Here is a 21,279-nt window from a genome sequence, read left to right as displayed (position 1 = left end):
TTAGATAAAAGACTAGAAGGTATGCCCTTCAATCTTAAGGAGTTAATATGGAAGGTTCATGCTTGGTCATTAAGTCAGAGGAGACCACATACGTGGTTCTTGGAAAGGACCTCAGAGGTCATCTAGTCCAACTTCCTTTTTTTCTTTTGTTACAGATTAGGAAATTGGGAGCCCCGGAGTTTAAATGGTTTGCCCAAAGTCAGATACAGGTAAGTAAGGGTTAATTGACCAACAAGTGTTATGTTAAGCCCCTACAATGTGGAGGACACTGGCTGAAAAGACAAAGACAAAAGTGGACATGTTTGACATTCTTTGGGTGAGGCCAACACGTACATATATAATTGGGTGCAAACATATGCAAAGTGAATGCAAGCTCATTTTGGGATTGTGAGTGAGGCACTTAGGGCATGAGAGAAGCCTTATGTCCGAGGTAGCCCTTAGCTAATCTTGTAAGGAAGGACCCTGTGCAAAGGTGTGGAGGTGGGAGAGAACTATTGTGTAAAAAGGAACAAGGCCAATGTGACTGGAATCGACATGCTTCCCCATCCTACTTCTGTTACCAGCTCTGCCACATGTGGGGCTGGGGAATAGAGCAATGGACCTAGAGTCAGGAAGACCTGAGTTCAAATCCAGACTCAGACTCTTCCTAGCTGTGTGACATTGGACAAGTCATTGTTTTGCTTCAGTTTCCTCAGCTATAAAAATGGGATAATAACAGCACCTAACTTCCAGGATTGTTGTAAAGATCAAATGAGACATTTGTAAAGTGTTTTGTATGCCTTAAAGCATTATATAAATGCTAACTGTTATTATTGTTATTATTCTATTGACAACCAGGAAAATTCTATATAAATATAAAATTCTTGGGATTATAGATTTATTGTGGCTAGGCGGCCCAATGAAGGACTGGATTGGGAGTCAGGAAGACCTGAATTCAAACCCAGCCTCAGATATTAGCTGTGTGACCCTGGACAAGTCACTTAGCCTTTGTTTACCTCAGTTTCTTCATCTGTAAAATGGGGATAACAGTAACTTCCTCCCAGGGTTGTGTAGAAGGTCAAATGTGACGGCCTTCAAAAGCACTTTGCTGGTTATTCCTGCTGGCTGGTAATGCTTAGAAGGGGACCCTCAGAGGTCATCCAAGCCAATGTGTGGATAGCACATCCACATCTAAGTATATGCAAGACACATAAGAAGCAGACACATACATAGTAAATACAAGGTCAGCAGAGTAAAGAGAAGATTATTTTGGAGTTGGGAGGCACTGGCAGGATCAGGAAGGGCTTCATGGCATTGGCAGCATGGAGGCTTAAAGGAGTGTTTCCCCAGGTCATACCAGAGGTAAATGACAGAGATGGGATTCAAACCCAGGTCTTATGACCCCAAGTTCAGCTCTTTGTTCTCTGCTTTGTGTAGGGTCATAGATCTAGAGGGGAACCTTAAAGATAACATAGGCTGAGTCATTAATTTTACAGATGAGGAAACTGAGGCCCATAGAAGTTAAGTTAGTGGCTTGCTTAATGTCACAAAAGTAGCAGGCTGCTGAGTCAGAGTATTAGCATTATTGTGTGGTTCAGACACTCTTGTGTCTTAAAGAAGAAAATTATAGGCCCCATAAGAAAAACAGGAAGCAGGGGAGGCTAGGGGGCACAGTGAATAGAGCACCGGCCCTGGAGTCAGGAGGACCTGAGTTCAAATCCATCCTCAGACACTTTATACAAAAACTAGCCGTGTGACCTTGGGCAAGTCATTTAGCCCCAATTGCCCTGCCTTCCCCCCTCCAAAAAAGCAAAAAAAAAAGGCAGCAAGGAGACAATCAGCAGTTTACTTTGTATATTTATATATTCTCATCTTGAGACTATCTCTTACTTTTTCGTTTTGTTTGTTTTTGTTTAGGGTGCAAATAGTTTCAGAAATAAAGTCATTACAAATGCTTGGAACAGGAACAGACAGAAACAATTTCTTGGTCACGATCCAATAAATATCCCTAATAGAGTGGGAAAGAGAGAGATCAAGATGCATTGACACCATTAGCAAGAGTGAAACTGCAAGTTTATTCAAGAGTATAAAAATTAAAAAAAAAAAAACAAGAAAGATCAAACCAAGCACAATCCCCAAACCCACGACCTTTCCAGTTTTCAGTGACTCTGAACATCACACACGGACCATCACAGCCCATACCTTCCTTTTCCTCTTTTGTATAAAATGTCAGTGTTGAGGTAGGGAGGGAGAGGAGGGACTTGGAAGCAGAAGCTCTTGGGAAAGTTAATCCTGGGAAATAAAAGGCCAAGCGCAGCTGATCTCACTTCCTAGAATAGAGTCCAGCTTCTCTTTCTCTTGTGGTGTGTGAAGTAACCCCTCCCAGTGGGAAGGAGCTAAGAATGACTGCTGGCCACTTGTTTGCCTACTTAAGGGGGAAAAATGGCAGCTCTGAGGCCCTATTTATATTTTTACAGCATTCATGAAAAAAAAATCAAATCTGTAATAAAAACGTCCCTGTGTTCTTTCATCATTAATAGTTTTTCCTTATCTATGAAGACCATTTGTCTTCTCTAAGATGTCTAGAAGCAGGAGAGAGCCCAAGATTAACTCACTGCCCTATTAATTAAAATTGGAATCCTTTCCTCTGACCAACATCCAGAGCAATGGAAGATGTTCCCTGGAATTATCAAAGGGCCGAAATAAAACCAATCAATCTGACTTAGAGGAGATGATGTACCCAGCCAAAGTTTCTTTAAAACTCATGTTGCAACCAGAACTTTTTTCTTAAAAAATCACTGGGCTATAAACAAAATTACTATAATGCTATCTCAGAAAGAAAGACATATGGCTAGTTGTCCTTTATTAAAAATTCCAGAGTGTCTAGCTAACTCCTTTATGAGTACCTCAAAACCATTTGCTTCAGAACGAGGTCAATGCAGCAAACCTCTCCTCTCAGCCCCATCCCTCCCTAACTACTGAAGTCATTTGGATCAAATACACCATTTGTCATGCCTTTAACCAAGGAAGGGAGCCCATGGGCGAGTGGTTTGGTTCAGAGCTTCTCCAAGACATCGTCAGTCGGTTCCAGTTGAAATAGGCATCAGTGCGACTTGAGAAAATGTTGCACAGGGCTCTATCCCAGGAGGTGTATAGACAATTCTCCCATTATTCCGGCATGGAGAACTGCTTCCTTCTCCTCCCTTGGCCCCCATTGCCTCCCTCCTCAGTCCACAGTCAAGGTCAAAAGCCTACCAGCACAGTGCCTTGGATCAGAGAGGTGAACGTTTTCTGTTTCGTCTTCCTTCAAGAATTTGATAAATAATAGCCCCCAAAGTGCGTTAAGTGCACACACTCCTAGCACGTGGGTTAGTCAAGTGTGGCTTGTTACCAAAGATTTACGGATGGAAAAGGCACCATCTCCTTTTACATCTATCTCTCTTTGGACCGCATTTAAAAAAAAAGTACACCTTTCCTATACACATATAAATAGGCCCTTAACTAGAAGGGAAAACAAACACACCATTTTAAATGTATTTCTGGCCTAGGTTGGAGCAGGGTAGGGAGGAAGTCCAAATGAGGCATGGATGACTCAACCACTTGCTGCCTCCACCTCCCAAAGGAGGAAAAAGCTCCCATGTTGAGAGGCGCCTGCTGGTCTGAGAAGGGACAGACAGTCTCTGGGAATGGTCGTGCTGTGGGGTCGTTGGGAGCTCACCCATCTATCTACCTGGGATTAGCAGTTCAGTTCAAATCAACAAGTAGTATTAGATGCCAACTGTGGCCCAGGCACTGTTCTGTGTGTTGAGGGGATATGAAGGCAACAAAATCAATAGTCCCTGCCCTCAAGGAGCTTACATTCTAATATTAACTCTGGCTCTCAAGAGAATTCAAAACTAAGACACTCTTAAGGCTGTCGTAGTCAGGTGCCAACACATATGGTCTTCAAATCAACTTTTTTAATCATGGATATGGATTCAGAACAGAAGCCTGGGCTGACTGTGATAGAGAGCGACAGTTTAATGTAATGGATGAGAGTGATCTGCGTTCAAATCCCACTCCAGAGGCCTATTAGCTGGATGACCACAAAGAAATCACTTCATCCCCCATAAACGTTAGTCTTCCCATCAATAATGGGAGATAATAATAGCTGTACCTTTCTCAGAGGGTTGTTGTCAGGATCAAATGAAATCATCTACGCAAAGTCTTCTGAAACCTTTAAATACTAAAAATTAGGTTTTATTTGTTTAATTCTTTTTTTTTTTGAAAAAAATTTGGACCTGCGAATTTCTCAATGTGGGGAATTCCTGGTGAAGGACACTCTCAGCCCCACCTCCTGAAACAAAGCTTGGCCCCTACTCTACAAACTTAGTCTTAGTAGGTTGCCTGGGGCACGGAGAAGGGACTTGCCTGTGGTCACACATCCAATATGGGAGTAGAAGCTTTGAACTCTGGTCTTCCTGACTGCAAAGTCAGTTCTCTATCTACCACACCATACAGCCTCTTATGAGTTATGATCATTATGATGACTGTGAGGCAGAAGGGGGGCAAAGCTAACTTTTTAGCTGACCCAAGTAGGATTTTCACTTTCTCCAGGCTCAGCTTGGAGGAGAACACCACGCAGGAAGGAACGGGAGCCTCTGGGAACTTTCTCTTGGCACTCCCTACCTGCCGTTCACTATCTCAGGATCAGAGGACACACTTTAGGGGCCGGAGCCCCCTGCTGTGATGAGGTCAATGGGACTCTTGGGAGAGAAGGCCTAAGCTGGAATTGATTCGGGGCTGACTCTGTCAGGGTCTCTCCAAGGATCACTCCAGTTAGCATCACTCCTTCAGTGCAGTATCCGAGGCTAGAGGACCCAGGGAAAGACCTGAGTATCTTTAGACTACTTACTCTGAGGTCAGTGAATTTTTTTTTTAAATGTGTCTTGATAACTCTTCCAAGATAACTGGTTTCCTTTATAATCCTATATATTTTATTTGGCATAAAAACATATGGCAGCTAGGTGGTACAATGGAGAGACCACTGGACCTGGAGTCAGACACCTGAGTTCAAATCTGGCCTCAGATCCTAGCTGTGTGACCCTGGGGGAAGCTTCACCTGTCTGCCTCAGTTTCATCATATGAAAAATGGGGATAATAACAGCACCTACCTGGAGGGTCAAATGAGAACTAGTTTGTAAAGCACTTTGTAGACCTCAAAGTGCTGTGTAAATGGAAGCTATTATTATTTATTTTATGTGTTTAAGAATATGATTCTGAAAAGGTTCCCCGCCAAAGGGGTCCAGGACATACAAAACATTAAGTACTTCAGAAGGTTGCCACTTCCTGGCTTGCCACTGATATTTTTCCAGACCAGTTTTGCAGAGCCTCTCAGGCCAGTCCGTCTTCCCGATTCTGATCCAGAGCACACAGCAGTAGCAAGTAGCATTAGGGCATGTGACCTCAGCCTGGGCTTTGGATCAGATGAAACCATGCCAAAAGACTGTTCTTCAAAAGGATTTAAATATTCTTTTCTCTCCCTGTCAGCAAATTCAAGATGCTCCATCGACCACAACAGAGGTGGAGGGGAGGAGAGGGGAGGGGATAGAGAGAGAGAGAGAGAGAGAGAAGAGGAGAGGAGAGGAGAGGAGAGGAGAGGAGAGGAGAGGAGAGGAGAGGAGAGACAGAGTGAGGGAGAAAGGACTGGGACAGAGAAGGGAGGGGAGAGACACTGGGCAGGGGTGGGGGTAGGGTGGATCCAGAGAAGCATCATGAAACTCTTGTGGTCATAGAAGCCTGAGGAAATAGCGCAAGAGTGACCTAATGGTAAAATACACATCTTATCAACTGGGATCCTTGGAAAAATGCCCCATTTCTCTCCCTCCCTCCACGTCCCCTGGACCCATCCCCTTGTGATCTCCTCTAAAGACCGAAGGCCATCCTCAAGCACAAAGAGGGCAAACTGGTAACAAGCCACAGTAAATTAACCCAGATGGACATTGAAAACACGACTGGATTGTTACAGGTCCCCCGTCGTGCCTGAGCTGAGCAGTGAGTCACTTGGCTCTGGTGTTCTCTCTGGAGATGGATGAGGGTGGTCAGTGTAGCTGCTGCTGTCCTGGGGCTGACTGCCGGAGATGCTGAGGAGGCCACCCTCGGCTGCTGGGCTGCAACTTGCTGAACTCCCGGCTCGGGAACGGTAGGGGGGCAGCTCTGTCTGACTCAAGGAGTCACCTTCTGAAGAGTAAGGGGGAGGAGGGAGGTCGAACCACGGGGGTCTGCTGCAAAGGGGAGAAGAAGAGAAGGGTGGGAGAAAGAATCAGTCAGAGACTGAGGTACTGGCAAAGGGAAGTTCCTCTTAGGAAGCATTCATTTCAAGCTGTCCTAAAAGAAGAAATAGGGGACCCTCTCCTAACTTCCTTTAAGACTCAGCTCAGCTGCTGAGGCTTTCTGCAGAGGCCTTCCAAGTCCCCCAGTCACTTTCAAGGCTGCCTTCCTTCTACTCTGTATGTATGTTGTATATATATCTAGTAATGGACATGCCATCTCCCCAAAAGACTGCAAGTTCCCTGAGGGCAGGCCCAGTCTGGGACACAGCAAGTGCTTAGCTGATACTTGTTGATTGATTTTCCTTACGGAAAAGATGATCCCAAGGATCAGTTCGTTTCAGTGGTTTTGAAACAATACAACCCAGGTGATAGAGGAGAATATTCTGTCCTGTCTCCTTACGGTTTTTCAGGCAGAGCCAAAACCATATCCTCCGAATGATGTAATTCAATAGGGATATGACCTCTGCCATTCAACTCAGGCTCTGAAATGGAGGGGCCACATAGCAAGAACATCTCCAGCAGGGCTGGAATTCAGGTGATGGGCTCAAGGAGCAGCCATTCTATTGTCATGGGACCATTGCCTTGTAATCCACAGGACAGGGAGGATGGTGCTGCTGCCCAAGAAGGGGGCCATGTCTCAGCTTCCATGCTTTGCTAAGATCGGTAGGAAGTGCAATTTTAATAAAAGACCCAACGTCTTTGATCCTAGTCATTTTTCATAAAGAGAAGCCCCTACACTCCAATGGGAGGGATGCCAAACACCTTTGATGTAAGCCTGCAGAGATATTGTCATGTTAAGGATGTTGAAGCTCAGGCTCTGAGGGTAAAGAACAATGGTTACAGCATCTAGGACCACAGATTTAGAGTTGGGAAGGACATCAGATGTTGTGTGTTTCAACCACCTCATTTACAGATGAGAGTTGAGGACCAGAGAAGCAAGGGATTTGCTTGGGGTCACAGTATAATGAATAGCTGAGCTGGCTCCGTTTGGTCCCCCAATTAGTCACTTACCCTGTCTGGGTCAAGGTTTCCTGATCTGTAAAATGAGGTGGCCAAACTATATGACACCTCAGGTCTCTTCTGGCTTTTAATCTTAGGATCAGAGGAATTCTTCTTTCTATTTAAGGCCTTTGTGACCTTGAACAAGTCACTTAACCACGAGCCTCTGTTTCTTCATCAATAAATTAGGAAATTGGGCAAGAGGAAATCTGAGGTCCCTCCTAGTTTTAAATTTATGATTCTATATACCTAGGGTCATAGCCCCAGGGCTGGAAGGGGCCTCAGAAGCCACCAGGCACAATCCCTTTGTATTCCAAATAAGGAAACTGGGATTAACCCATATTAAACTCAGGGTTGATTTTAATTTAGTTAAACTGAGATTAACACAGATGGACTAAAGATTGGATTTTTATAGGCCCCACTGTGCCTGAGCTGAGCTGTGAGCCATTTAGCTCTCTGAGATTAACCCATACTGAATTAACTATGATTATGTTAAATTATTAGTTGATATTAAATGACTCGATATAGGTCACAAATACAGTTAAGTGGGAGATCTGGTTTCGAACCCAGGTTCTCTGACTTCAGATCCAGTGGCCATTTCTCTGGAGCATTCAGGCCAATTTCCTTACCTATAAAATGAGAATGGCTGACGACATGGTCCCTTCCATTTCTCAGTCCTGTTATAATGGACTGATTTTATGTCATTACCTTATGATACATGATTATTTACTGAACAATGAGTTTGTTCTCATATTTTCCTATTACTAATGCCTGAGGTCACAAAGGCAGAGGTGGTGTGAAAAGTGAATGCTGTGCATTGTTGGAAGGCCGGAATCCACGTCCTACGTTGCTCTTACAAGTCTGGGGTCTGGGTAACTTCTCTGCATCTCGGTTTGTCCATCCGTATAATGAGAGGGTTAGACTCAATGGTCTCTTAGGTCCCCTTCACACTCTATATCTAGACACTGGAGCCATCAAGGATATCCTTCTAGATGGGCAAACTAAGACAAAGAAATAGCCAATGGCATTTCCTACACCAGTGAAATCTCGGGTTTAGACTAAAAGTAAAAGTCAGGTTCACTGGGCTTTCTGGGATACCCACCTTTGGTCCAGCACGGCTTCTGAGTAGGAGGGAGGGGAGTCCACGTCCAGGGAGTTGTGGTAGACCTGATTGGACACATACTGGATGCCATTGTTGACGTTGTAAGTGACGCTGCACCGATGCGGGTGGTCGAGCACAACCAGGCGGGACAGAAGCACGGGATGCTGCAGCCTGTGCACGGGCAGCGTCATTAAGTTGTTCCTTTTCCGCTGGTGATGCAGCACGAGGGCGAGGAGGGCCACCACCAGCACGAAGATGACGGAGCTGCCGATGATGGCGTAGGTGATGCTGGGGTAGTACAGCAGCTGGTTCTCTGGAGTCACGTATACCTGCCCGCTGCCTGCCTCTGGCACACGGGACAAAAAGGAAAAAGAACCGTTAATCACCCGTGGTAAGATCGGTGCCCACGGCAGCAGCTTCAAGCTGCTAAAAACTGCTAAGCCAGCTGCAGTCCAGGGCTCAGAGCCCCTTCTTTACTCTCTGGGGGCCACGCCTCCTCTGCAGAGCGCTCCACAGAAGGCTCGGGGATGAAAACGCCCAGCCCTTCCTTTCCCCATCCTGTTCTGGTTTTAAATCCCCGCACTTTCCAGTCATCACGATGAGGGTGAGGGCAACCACGCATTTATTAAATGCCTACTCTAGTATCTCACTGGATCCTAGGCAAGTCCTTTCGATTCCCCGGGCCTCAGTTTCCCCATATGTAAAATGGGCATGTTATGGCTGTTGAAAGCTCCCCTTCCTATGTGGCAGAAGCAGGTCTGCCTGAGCTCAGAGAGGAAAAGATCAATGGGTACAATGGGTACCTACTATGTGTGGGGAATAAAAGTAGCTACCGTGTGTCTCCGTGGTATCAGAATCCACCAGAACCAGGGGCATCGGACCATACAGAAGGATCCCTGCAGGCGACATATTTACTTAGAAACTACAAATGAACACTTATGTCACATTGTGTCTATTTTGTTATTGACATTGTGTTATGTCACATTTTCATCTATTTTGTTAACTATTTCCCAATTAGATTTTAATCTGTTTCAGGGCACACTTCAGGAGTACAGTGGACTGCATATATGATACCTCTGATGTAGACAGTGCTCTGAAGTTTACAAAGCACTTTACACATACTAATAGCTGGTTCTTTTCATTACAGGCTCTTTCAGGTTTGCAGAACACCTCACATACGTCTTCTCAATGGGTCCTCATAACAACTGTATAAGGGAGCTGCTTTTATCATTCCCATATTACAGATGGGGAAACTTGCCCACAATCACACCTCTATCTGAGGCTGGATTTGAACTTCCCAATTCCATGGGCAGCTAGGTGGGACAGGGAATAGAGCACCAGGCCTGGAGAAGGGTGACTCATCTTCCTGAGGTCAAATCCGGCCTCAGACACTTTCTAGTTGTGTGACCCTGGACAAGTCACTTAACCCTGTTTGCCTCAGTTTCCTCATCTGTAAAATAAGCTTGAGAAGGAAATGACTTATCATTCCACTATCTTTGTCAAGAAAACCCCAAATGGGGTCATGGAGAGTCGTACACCACTGAATAACAGCTTCCTGATTCTAGGTCCTACATTCATTCCATCCTCTGTATCACCTAGGTGCCTGTAGGAGGTATACTGGGCCAGGGCATTTAGGCAGAGTTCCTTGGTGTTGCATGGCCTGAGGGCATGCACAGTGCAAAGTGTGCTTGCTTTGTGTTCAGAACCAAGGCTGCAATGAAGTCACTTGCCAGAAACACCTCAGAGTCACTGTGCGCCTGGTTTTTAATTAAGTTTCGGTCATTGCATGTTCAGAAACCTTTTATCGTTGCCAAATTTTTCACTATCCTGCATGGGGTCGAGACCTACAGTTTAAGAAGGGATGTAGTAGGCCATGTATAGGACAGACATAATGAAGTGAGAAAATACGGATGTGAACACATGCATGGATGTGTGTGTGTGAGATTATTTCAGACCCAGGGCTTAACACAAAAGATTATCCCAGATCCTCACCCAATCACTGACCTGCGGGCAAGTGTTCCTATTTAATATGGAAACTTGGGCAAACAGAACCCATTTTCAGGGTTTCCCTTTCCTCTTCACTTAAGGACACACTAATACCTGCCTTGATAGACAAGGGCTAGAACAATTCCATTATCTCTGTGGTGCTCTGGATCCAATTAATTGTCAGTGGGTTATTTTTAAAGGAGGAAGGTGGTTGAAGGAGTGGGGGAAGGGACTTCTTTTCACGGAGATGACAAGCCAGCCTGGTGTTTTCAGAACACCAACTTCTGTGTAAGCAATTGAGGTCTTAAGAGTTCATCTGGGATCCCTCTTTAAAATGACTGGAATGTAAAATGTCTGTATAGCCTAACAGTCTCGTTTACATTTCTGAGAGCAGACTCTCTCCAGATTTCCGCACTTTGGCAGGAGAGGGGGGGAAATCACACATGCTTGGGAGATTATGACATTACATAACTCAGCAGCGCTTGGTATAATTTCCACTGTGTTCAAAATGTCATCTTTTATTAAATCATTAACTAGGCCTACTTTTCTAAAGAGCTTAATGAGCCTCCTGGCCAATTACTAATATCACAATTGCCTTGTCCCTCAAACTCAAAGCACTGTAAATCACAGGAAAGTTTCCATCTCTTCCCATGTCTCCCTTGAGCTTCTGGCCGATTTCCTTCTTCTTTTGTGGAATCCTAAAATCACAGCTGGAAAGGAGCTCAGAGGTCAGCTAATTCAGTGGTATCAAAGTCGAGTGGAAATAGGGCCATTAAGCCATGCACAAGGATCCTCGCCGCTGTGTATTGGCTTAGAAAACTACATATTGGTTGTAGTTGTTCAGTCATGCCTAACTCTTTGTGACCCCACTTGGGGATTTCTTGGCAAAGATACTGAAGTGAATTGCCATTTCCTTCTCTAGCTCATTCTACAGATGAGGAAACTGAGGCAAACAGGGTGAAGTGACTTGCCCAGAGTCACACAGCTAGTGATTTTGCCATTTCCTTCTCCAGCTCATTCTACAGATGAGGAAACTGAAGGCAAACAGGGTTAAGTGACTCTTTGTGACAACATTTTGGGGTTTTCTTGGTAAACATACTAGAGTGGTTTGCCATTCCTTCTCCAGCTTATTTTACAGATGAGGAAGTGACTTGCCCAGGGTCACACAGCTAGTAAGTATCTGAGGCTAGATTTGAACTCAGGAAGATGAGCCTTCCTGACTCCAGGCCTGGTGCTCTGTGCACTATGGCGCCACCTAGCTGCACACAGTAGTTGCTTCATAAATGCTTGAGGATGGACATATGTCATTGTATGCCATGATTTTTCTTTTCTGCCTCCACCTTCTACCCCCAGTGGAATGTAAGCTTTTTGAAGGCAGGGAGTGTTTTCACCTTTCTTTAGTTCCCTAGAACATAGAACACTTGGACATAGTGAACATTGCTTGTTGAGTATGACCTGAAGAAAGAAGAGACATGAGAAGACACCCCCAGCCCATCCCTTTGCAGAGGTGGCCGATCCACAAGATCTGTGCATTGTCCATATTTTCATATGCACACATCAGTTATACTGATATTCTTTCCTTTTCTTTTTCTTTAAAATTATTATTGGTGCAGCAAGGTGGCGCAATGAGTAGAGCGCTAGCCCTGGAGTTTGGAGGCCTTGAGTTCAAATCCAGCCTCAGACACTTGACACACTTACTAGCTGTGTGACCTTGGGCAAGTCACTTAACCCTAACTGCTTTGCCTACCCCTTCCCCCCAATTATTATTGTTGTAGCTATTTTTTATATAGGATGACTCTGGAAATGGGAGAGATATGGTTAAAATTGTGGTATTATATAAAAAAGGACATTAATAAAACCTCATTTAACAAAATAAATGATTGCTGACTGAGACTGACTGAGAACAGTGTCTGGCACATAGTAGGTATTAATCAATGCCTACTGATTAAGTGCTGGATAGTGCTTCAGTGAATTGCCAAAGTGAAATTCTACTAGACACATCAAAGAAATAAGTGCACATTCGTATCATCCTTTAAGGGTTTACACAGTCACAGCAGTCCCTTGAGGTAGGCAGCACACAGATTATCAAGCCCATTTTCCAGATAAAGACACTGAGATTCAGGATGGTTCATTGACTGGAGAAGGAAATGGCAAACCACTCCAGGATCTTTGCCATGAAAACTCCAAACGTGCACACAGAGAGTCTGACGAGACTGAACGCCAAGAGGAAGAAGCAGCATGTGGCCAGTGAGTGGTGGGCCTGGGACATAAACATGGGCCTCTGGCTTCTGCGATGAGTCCCCCATTCATTACACAGTCCAAGGAAAACACCACTCAAATGCTCCCGACTTTCAACACTTCTACAGATGGTGCCCTTCTAGCAGCTGATAAAGTGAAGTTTCTAGTGGCTGGGGCCTTCAGAGATGGCTATAGATTGGAGAAATACAGCGTGGTTTGGGGGCGGAGGGAGAAAAGGAAGGAAAGAGGGGGGAGAGAGAGAAAGAGAGAGAGGGAAAGAGAGAGAAGAGAGAGAGAAAGGGGGAGAGGGAAAGGAGAGAAAGGGAGAAAGGCAGAGAAAGGAGAGAGAGAAAAGGAAAGAGAAGAGGGAGAAAAAAGAGAAAGGGGAGGAGAGGGAGAGGGAGAGAGGGGGAGAGGAGGGAAAGAGGGGGAGGGAGAAAAGGAAGGAGGGAGGGGGGAGAGAGAGAGGAAGGGAGGGAGGGAGGGGGATTAGGGAGGGGGGGATTTGGGAGAATCCTCTTGTGGCTTCTTCACTCTGTCTAGCTGCAGAATTTACACACCAGGCCTGCATCCCATTGGGTTTCATCATTACCATCATCAAATAAAATCTATTAAGTACCCAGGAGTGCAGAGAGATGCTAGGTTGGGCTCACCTGATTATGCAGCAGCTCCTTGAAGTGCTAAATGAACAATCCCACCCAGGCGGTTTCCAACCCTCTGCCTACTCTGCTGTTTCCTCCATCTGACAAGGGCTGAGGAGGCATGGGTTGATTTAATTCAAATTCCAAAGAGCTGAAGTCTTCCTTGGTTTTTTGTTCCCCAGATCTGTGAAGCTGGATGGGGCCCCGTACAAAATCAGTTCATCAATGCTACTTCTACCCATTAAATCTTATTACCTGGGAAATGCTGAGGGTGCAGGCAGGAAGCTTTTGAGTGTAAAAAACTTTCTGAATAATTTAGGAAAAAGGGCTGAGAACAGAAACATTACAAGTGGCACTCAACGCCGTTGCTTTATTAACCATGAAGAAATTCAGTCTCAAGTTTTTCAAATATCTGAGTACAAATTGTACAGGGCCCTGCTGACCTGGAATGGAGGGCTGTTATTTCGCCCTTCATCCTCTGCTGCCCCAGCCCAGAAAGCTCCCACTTCAGCAGTCAGGAAGGAATTGTTGAGGTGCTTAAAAGGAATAAGTCATGGCCACATCCATTCAGGGCACACACACACACACACACACACACACACACCTGGAGGGGCTATTTCCTTTGCCAGCTCATTTGACAGATGAAGAAAGGGATGTAAGTCCTGTTTGCCTCAGTTTCCTCATCTGTCAAATGAGCTGGAGAAGGAAATGGTAAATCACTCCAGTATCTTTGCCAAGAAAGCCCTACATGGGGTCAGGAAGAGTTGGACATGACTATATGTAGTAACATAACAGAGACAATGGGCTGAATCTTATTTGCCTCAGTTTCCTCATTTCTCAAATGAGCTGAAGAAGGAAACGGCAAACCAATCCAGTATCTTTGGCAAGAAAACCCCAAATGGGGCCACAAAAAGTCAGACATGACTGAATGACGACAACAACAAGCCAAGGGAATGGCTGAAATGTCCCGGTAGAGGGAATGCTAGGGTCAGACAAATCCTAGGCAAAATCGTGAGATGGGTGAAGTCTGCATCTTTCACGTTTCTGTTTTGGCAGCCAGCTCCCCAAGGAGTCCTACAGGACCTTGCCTGGTTAGCTGCTAACCCTATCAGCAGATAACTGCATTCAGATATTTGTTACTCCCTTTGTGTTTATGTTTTAATAAGGGATTCCAAAAACAGAAAAGCCTTCAAGATCTAAAGGGATTCCTCTCTAATACTAGAATGTCAGGTAGTTTGATAAGTAATGGGCAAAGATGCCATATTGGACTGAATAAAAGTTCTACTCAAACACCTCCCTCCCCCTCCAGCATTAGGCTTAGTGTTAGAAGGGGCCTTCATCAGTCAGTCAATCAAGCAACATTTATTAATGACCTACTATATGACAGGCATGGTGCTTAGATATCTAGTTCAATCCCCTTATTGTACATAAAGGTAAACTGAGGATCAGAGTGGGAATGTGACTTGCCTAAAGGTTACTTTGGTAGTAATTACAATAATAATTTATGTCCAAATATATCATGTTGCTATAGTGCTTTATGGTTTGCAAAGAACTACATGTTATTTCATCTGAGTCTCTCAACACTCCTGTAAAGTAGATGCTGTCCCATTTTACAGATGAGGAAATGGTGGGTCAGACAGTTTAGGTGAGCTGCCCACTGTCACTTAGGTGCTCATATCTGAAATGGAATTCGGGGTGATAGAGGGGAAAAAGCAATGGCTCTGATGGCAGAACACCTGGATTCAAATCCTACCTCAGGTATTTGTAATCTGGGTGACCTTGGGTAAGTCACTTCATTTCTTTTCTTTTTTTTTAAAGCAATCAGGGTTAAGTAACTTGCTCAAGGTTACACAGCCAGTTATTTCTGGGTGTGGTGCTGACTATCTGAGAGTCACTTCATTTCTGAGGGGCTCAGTGGGAGCCTGTACAGTGAGAGCTAGATGGCCTCTGAAATCCCTTCCAAGTCTTGATCTATGATCCTATGATTTGATCCTGGGTCTGAGTCCAGGGTTTCAGCCACTAGGCTATGTGACCTCTCAGTAAATAGTTGAGTGAGTAACACTTCTGGTTTTCTTTCTACAACATCATGCCAGTTATATGACAAATGTCAAGAAGTTCTACCTTCTGTATTGCTACTAAAAGGTGATAGATAGCTGTTCCTCAGCTCCCAAAGGTGTTCAGCCTCTGAATACAAAACCACCAGGCTTGCCAAGATATTACAAGTTAAGCAGTATTTCTGAGGAACGTGACACGCAGAGCAGACTATAGCAATGCTATCCTCGTTCCCCAGGTGCTTCTCTCTCGTAAGTCAGGAGGGGACAACAGAACCGCCTCTCTGAATCCTTTGGAAAAATAACTAATAGGGCAGGAATTGTGGGGGTGCAAATGTGTGCTCTGTCATTTCCAAAATGGCAGACCTAATATCCATCCATCTCCCCATCCACCTCTCTGAGGAACCGACCAATGCCACATGGAGGAGAGGAAGTACATTGGATGTGGGAGTCAGGAGATCTGGGTTAAAATCTGAGTTCTGCCGTCTGCTTACTGTGTGACCGCAGGAAGGTGACTGAACTACTCTGCGCTGTCATAATCGGGAAGGCAAAGTGCCAGGTTTATGAGTCAGCAACGCAGCAGCTGCTGCTGAGGGCCATGAAGTGGGCACCGGACTCTCCTATTTCTGAAGCCAAGGCTCGCAACCATTTTTGGTATCATAGCCCCTTTGGCAGCCTGTTGAAGCTTATGGATTATGTACAACATTTTTAAATGCATACAATAAAATACACAGGAATACAAAGAAACCGATTATATTGAAGTACAGTTATCAGAATTATATACATAGATATATATTTTGCTTTTTGGAGGGGAGAAGGTAGGGCAACTGGGGTTAAGTGACTTGCCCAAGGTCATACAGCTAGTAAGTGTTAAGTGTCTGAGGCCGGATTTGAACTCAGGTCCTGCTGACTCCAGGGCTGGTGCTCTATTCACTGCACCACCTAGCAACCCCAAGAATATTTTAAATTTTTTTTATTTTTAGTTTTTTTTGGGGGGAGGGCAATTGGGGTTAAGTGACTTGCCCAGGGTCACACGGCTAATTTTTGTGTTAAGTGCCTGAAGTTGTATTTGAACTCAGGTCCTCCTGACTCCAGGGACGGTACTCTACTCACTGCGCCACCTAGCTGCCCCCAGAATATTTTTTTAAAGAACAATTTATGGACATCAGATTAAAAACTCCCATTACAAAGAGACTTCTCGGTTGATGTCTAACACTTCAATATTAAAGCTGGTTATACTGACAGAAGAATGCACAACAGAGGGGCTGCTGGGAATCGGTACCTGTCTGGGTGGCTAATGAGTGTGGGTAGAAGAATTCTTCACTGGGAGCTCCCGACAATGATGAAATGATGGGCTGTCACCTCCCCAAAATGACAGCAGCAACAACAACAACAATGGAAAGAAAATCTTAATGTGGTTTAGTGGAAAGGATACTGGATTTGGAGCCAGCTGCCACTACCTTGGCACGCTGCTTCTCAGGCTCATCCTCTGAAAACGAGCGCCTTTTGTTTATTGGTTTGGCTCTTCTGTGTACAGACTCTATGTGTGTAAAGAAACGGTTGGGCTAGATCATCTCCTTAAGCTTTACTCCTCTGACACATACGTCATGGTGAAGGAATGACCAGTCTGGTCCCTTCCTGACTGGTCTCCATCTGAACCTAAGAATTCCATGGTGATGGAAATTCCACATTCTCCCTGTACTTTTATAATAATTTCATAGGATCATAGGGTTATAGAATTACGAGTTGGAATGGATCAGCGAGTCCAACTTTCTTATTCCACAGTTGAGGAAATGGGGCTTGGGGAGGTTGTGACTTGCCTAACATCACACAGGTGGTAAATGGCAAAGCCAGGATTTGAACCCAGTCCTCTGCCTCCAAACCTGAGGGCTGTGGACTTAAAAGCATTCTTTTGACCTTCTGCTAAAATACTTTTGTGTCCTATGAGCAAATGGACAAAACAAAACCCCAAACACCTGCCACTCTCTGCTCATATCCTTCCACATATTTGTAAGTCTTCTTACAAATGTTTTCTGAGCCTCTGTTCTTTACAGTCTCCCTGGGACAAATCATTCATTCCTCTAGCAGCATCTGGGCCAGGCTTCCACAATTTGGTCAATCCAGTTCCCTGATCCAATACAGCTGTGAATGATACTGAAGACATGAGCTCCATCTCTAGAAAATCTCCTCTGATGTTTTCCCTCCAAAGCTCAGAGTTGCCTCTGGTGTTTTGGTACAAAGATCTGAGAGTTCGATAATTGGCAGGGATCCCAGTGACCATGTAGCTCAATCACAGAAAAAGGGAACATCCAACAAATGATGCTCTGGCCTCTGCTTGAAGGCGTCCAAGGAGGGGCAATCTACCACTTCTGGTGGCTGTTGGGTCCACTACTGGACAGCACCTCACTTGTGGACAGCTTCGATTCCCAGGAAGTTTCCCCTGATTCAAGCCTACGTTTGCCTCTTTGAGACATTCCCTCCTCCCTCAGCACTCTTGGTTATGTCCTCTGGGGTCACTCTGAACAGTTTAATTCCCTCTCCATAGGACAAACTCTGAGACAAACTCAAACTTCTCCAGGCAAAGCAAAAACATCCCTGGTTCCTTCAACTGCCACAGGGAAAAGTGATCAGCCTGCCAAGCACAAGCAACTTACAAGGTTTGAATTATGAGCATAGTAAACTCCCCATTTATTCAGTAACAAATTAAGGAAAAACATTCACAGAAAAGAGAAAATCAAAACACAGAGTAAGTCCTCAATTCAATCACAAAGCTCAAAAGTCAAAGTACTCCACCCCTGGATACTACAATCACAAAATCTTCCCTCTTCTCAAACAGATTAGTTTCTAATCATAAACAAACTACATTCATTTGGTCAGTCACAAAATACAAAGGCCAAAAGTTTTCTACCCCTGGGGTACAACTGAATTACAACACCATCCCTCACCACCAAGGACCCTCTCAAGGGGCAGTGGAAGGCACAAAGGTCATCCACCCCTAGGTCACAACTAGGTTGCAATATCATCACAGCATTCAATACCCAAGGAGAGGTTTTTTTCTTCATCTTGACCTGAGGTAAGTTCTCAGCAGTTTTTGTTCCTGGGAAGACACAGCTTAACAAAGACACAATAACAAACATACACATTTCTGGTGTCCTCATCAATTCACTCTCTGCCTGTGAAATCAACCTAGACCTGACAACAAGGTCTGAGGAATCAGCACAAATCATCAGTACAGTCCCAGATCCCCTGAAAATATCACAAGACTCTCCTCCAGGATTTCTGTAAACATACGATAAGAAAATCCTCTTTCAGGGCCTCTGAACCAACAGCATCATCCTCCATCAGCAGATGAATCTGACAAAGTAACATCAAAACAGACAGACAAAGTACCGGCACCACGGTCATGCTTTCCTCCCAGTTCTCCTCTCTTCTCATTTCTCAGGAGTTCTCAGTTCTCAAATTCAGCCTCCAGAAGCTGGCTCCCAGCAGTTCTTCTGGCCTCTCTCAGCTTGGGCCTCTCTCTATACATGGCACCAGCTCCTCCCAGTTCAACCCCCTCTTGTCATGTCAACAAGTCCATCCCATTGCGGGGTTCAAATTCTATTATCATGACACCAGAGGGCAAAACTAGAAGCGATGAGCAGAAGTGATAAAGAAGCAGACAGAGCACTTATTGAGTGCTTACTGTGTGCCAAGCACTTTTTAAGCCCTGGAGACATAAGCAGACAAGATAGTCCCTCCTCTCAAGGGGCATACATTCTAACAGGTTAAAACAAAACAGAAGGGGGAGGTGGGAAGGAGGAGGTGCTCTGGAGGCAGAGAAGGGCAAGGTTCCAGGTAAGAAGGTGCAGAAGGACTGAGTGTGAGTCGAGCTAAGAACATGGTTCAAGCTCCTCATGAAACTGATGGGGTGCTTGGGTGCCTGTGCTTGAACCCCAGTTTGTAAAATCACATCCAGTTCCAAAATCACATTTCTCCCTAGCCTCAAAACACTGTCTTAGGCAGTTTCTCTCTAGCTCAAGGGCAGCATGCCCTAACAAAATACTTATCTCTCTTCTTGTTACTGTGGCCTGCTGTACCTACAGAAAGACCCAACTGTGTACTGGCTGAAGCAGCCGTGTACTGGGTCATACCTACCTTATATATCCTAGACTCAGTCATATGTATACTTCCTAGCTCATTACATGTTTCCTGAATCCCTGGTTAGCTTGGGATATACATATACCCCCAACATCCATCCTGTCAAACATGACATTGATGGGTGGCAGCTTGGTCAGCCCAGACCGATAGCTGACTTAGTGACATTTCAAGCCTAAAGTCACACCTCCATGCAGCACCTCCCTCCCTTACGCCCGGGCTATTTCCCAGTGAATTCTGAGCAATATGCCTGTGCAGCAGATATTAAAAGTGCATGTTCCTTTAAGAACTGACCACTCCTTAACTCCTCCCTAATCCCACCCTGACTCACATAGTTAGCATATTGGGCACAGGTTTTACTATAGTTATCCTATATAAACTATAATATACCTGCTCTAAGGTTGCAGGTTCCCTAAGAACTCTTGCCTGCTGTATAGCATAACAATAAATCTTTGCCACCTTGACTTAGCGAATGCTTGAGTCTGTGAATTCATTCCAGACTGCTTTCCAGGGACTCTGGTTATTGGGCTTCCTAGACTCCCTGAACTCTCTGACCTCCATGTCAAAATGGCTGTTTCACCCAGGGCTCACCAATCAGAAGAGCAGGCCCCAGGGCAGAAGCATCTTGATCAGGACAAGGCTGCTGGTAAGGAGATGGCAAAGTCTGGAGAATAGGTTGAATAAGAAAAAGTCTCGATTTTGACTTATTTCATAGGAAAAAAATCTTCCTAACAATTACAGTTAGCTGAAAATGGAAATGGTGGCCTCAGGTGGTGGTAGGTAGGCCTGGCTTGAGGTCTTCCAGCAGAGGCCAGATGGCCTCTTGCCAGTTATGTTGGAGAGAGGATTTCTGCTAAGGCATGGGCAAGTAGGCCCCTCCAGTCTCTTCCAACTCTGAGACTCTGTCATTCCCCAAGACCGTGGCTCTCAATAAACAGGCATGGTCCAAGAGTTGCCTCGCCTTTTGGAAACCTACAGTATCAACTCACTCACTTGTGTTCCCATCCCTTTAATTTTTTTTTTCTGTGAGGTGGGAGCTACTACAAGGATCATCATTCCAAGCACATCTCTCATCCCAATTTAGATGCTTATTGAAAAAAAAGTTTAATTTAAAGGGATGACCAGCAAATGACTAAATCAAAAGAGAACTGAGAAAACCCCACTGAACCATTACCATGGCAACTCAAGTTTCTAAAATTAACTTAAAGGAGGGTAATGTAAAAACCTGATCTGCCAGCAGGCATGAGACAGCCCCAAGCATGCTTTACAGCTGGCCTCAGGCCAGGGAGGAAATTCAAAGGGGGCACTTTGGCCATGTGGAGTTATGGCTCCAGGACATGGGGATCAGCTAGGCAGCTATCTCCTGATTAAATTCAAAATGAGAAGGGGAAATATTTGGGGAAATTCAAGTCTGATGATAGACAGACAGACAGACTGAGGGGCAGACAGAACACTTAATTCTCTTGAATGCAAAGTATCAAAGACTTCAGTGTTCTTGGCTCACTCTAAGGCAGACTGGCAAGACGAGACCAGTCTTTATTGTATTATGATCCATCCCCTTTCAGCAAATGTCATCATAATGAACAATTATAAGAAAGACACAGTAGGTCTTTTTTAAAGGAAAGCAGCAGGCTATTGGTAACATCTCAATACAAGGTAAAACTTTCATTATAATTGGAAAAGTCTGACACACGAGGCAGGGAATTAGTGGATTTTTTTCCCCTTTCTTTTTGATGAGGATAATCAGGGTTCAAGTAGTTAGGTGCTAGATTCCTTCTTTGCTAACTAAAAACAGCAAAGATTAGACCTAGTGTAGTTACAGACCAAGGTCTGAG

The 21,279-nt window shown here is 44.8% G+C and overlaps 1 protein-coding gene across 4 annotated transcripts in view; it reads right to left on the bottom strand.

Annotated features, from left to right (window-relative positions):
* Positions 1–2,035: 2,035 nt before the first annotated feature.
* Positions 2,036–21,279, bottom strand: part of LDLRAD3 (low density lipoprotein receptor class A domain containing 3) — a 272,832-nt gene continuing 253,588 nt past the window's right edge. For 3 of the 4 annotated variants that reach the window (XM_069091439.1, XM_069091438.1, XM_069091436.1), the window contains exons 5-6: positions 8,392–8,737; positions 2,036–6,242 (exon numbers count right to left, since the gene is read on the bottom strand). In XM_069091439.1, the coding sequence (XP_068947540.1) occupies positions 5,981–6,242; positions 8,392–8,737 (608 nt within the window). In that variant the 3' untranslated portion in view covers positions 2,036–5,980. The remainder of the gene's footprint in view (positions 6,243–8,391; positions 8,738–21,279) is intronic. The other variant, XM_069091435.1, reaches the window with a different exon arrangement.

Source organism: Petaurus breviceps, unplaced genomic scaffold, assembly GCF_028583685.1.
Source record: "Petaurus breviceps papuanus isolate PSGF00001 unplaced genomic scaffold, PetGlider_PUasm1.0 188, whole genome shotgun sequence".
NCBI classification, from domain to species: domain Eukaryota; kingdom Metazoa; phylum Chordata; class Mammalia; order Diprotodontia; family Petauridae; genus Petaurus; species Petaurus breviceps.
The sequence above is the reverse complement of the archived record's forward strand: the minus strand, read 5'-3'. Positions and strand labels throughout refer to the sequence as shown.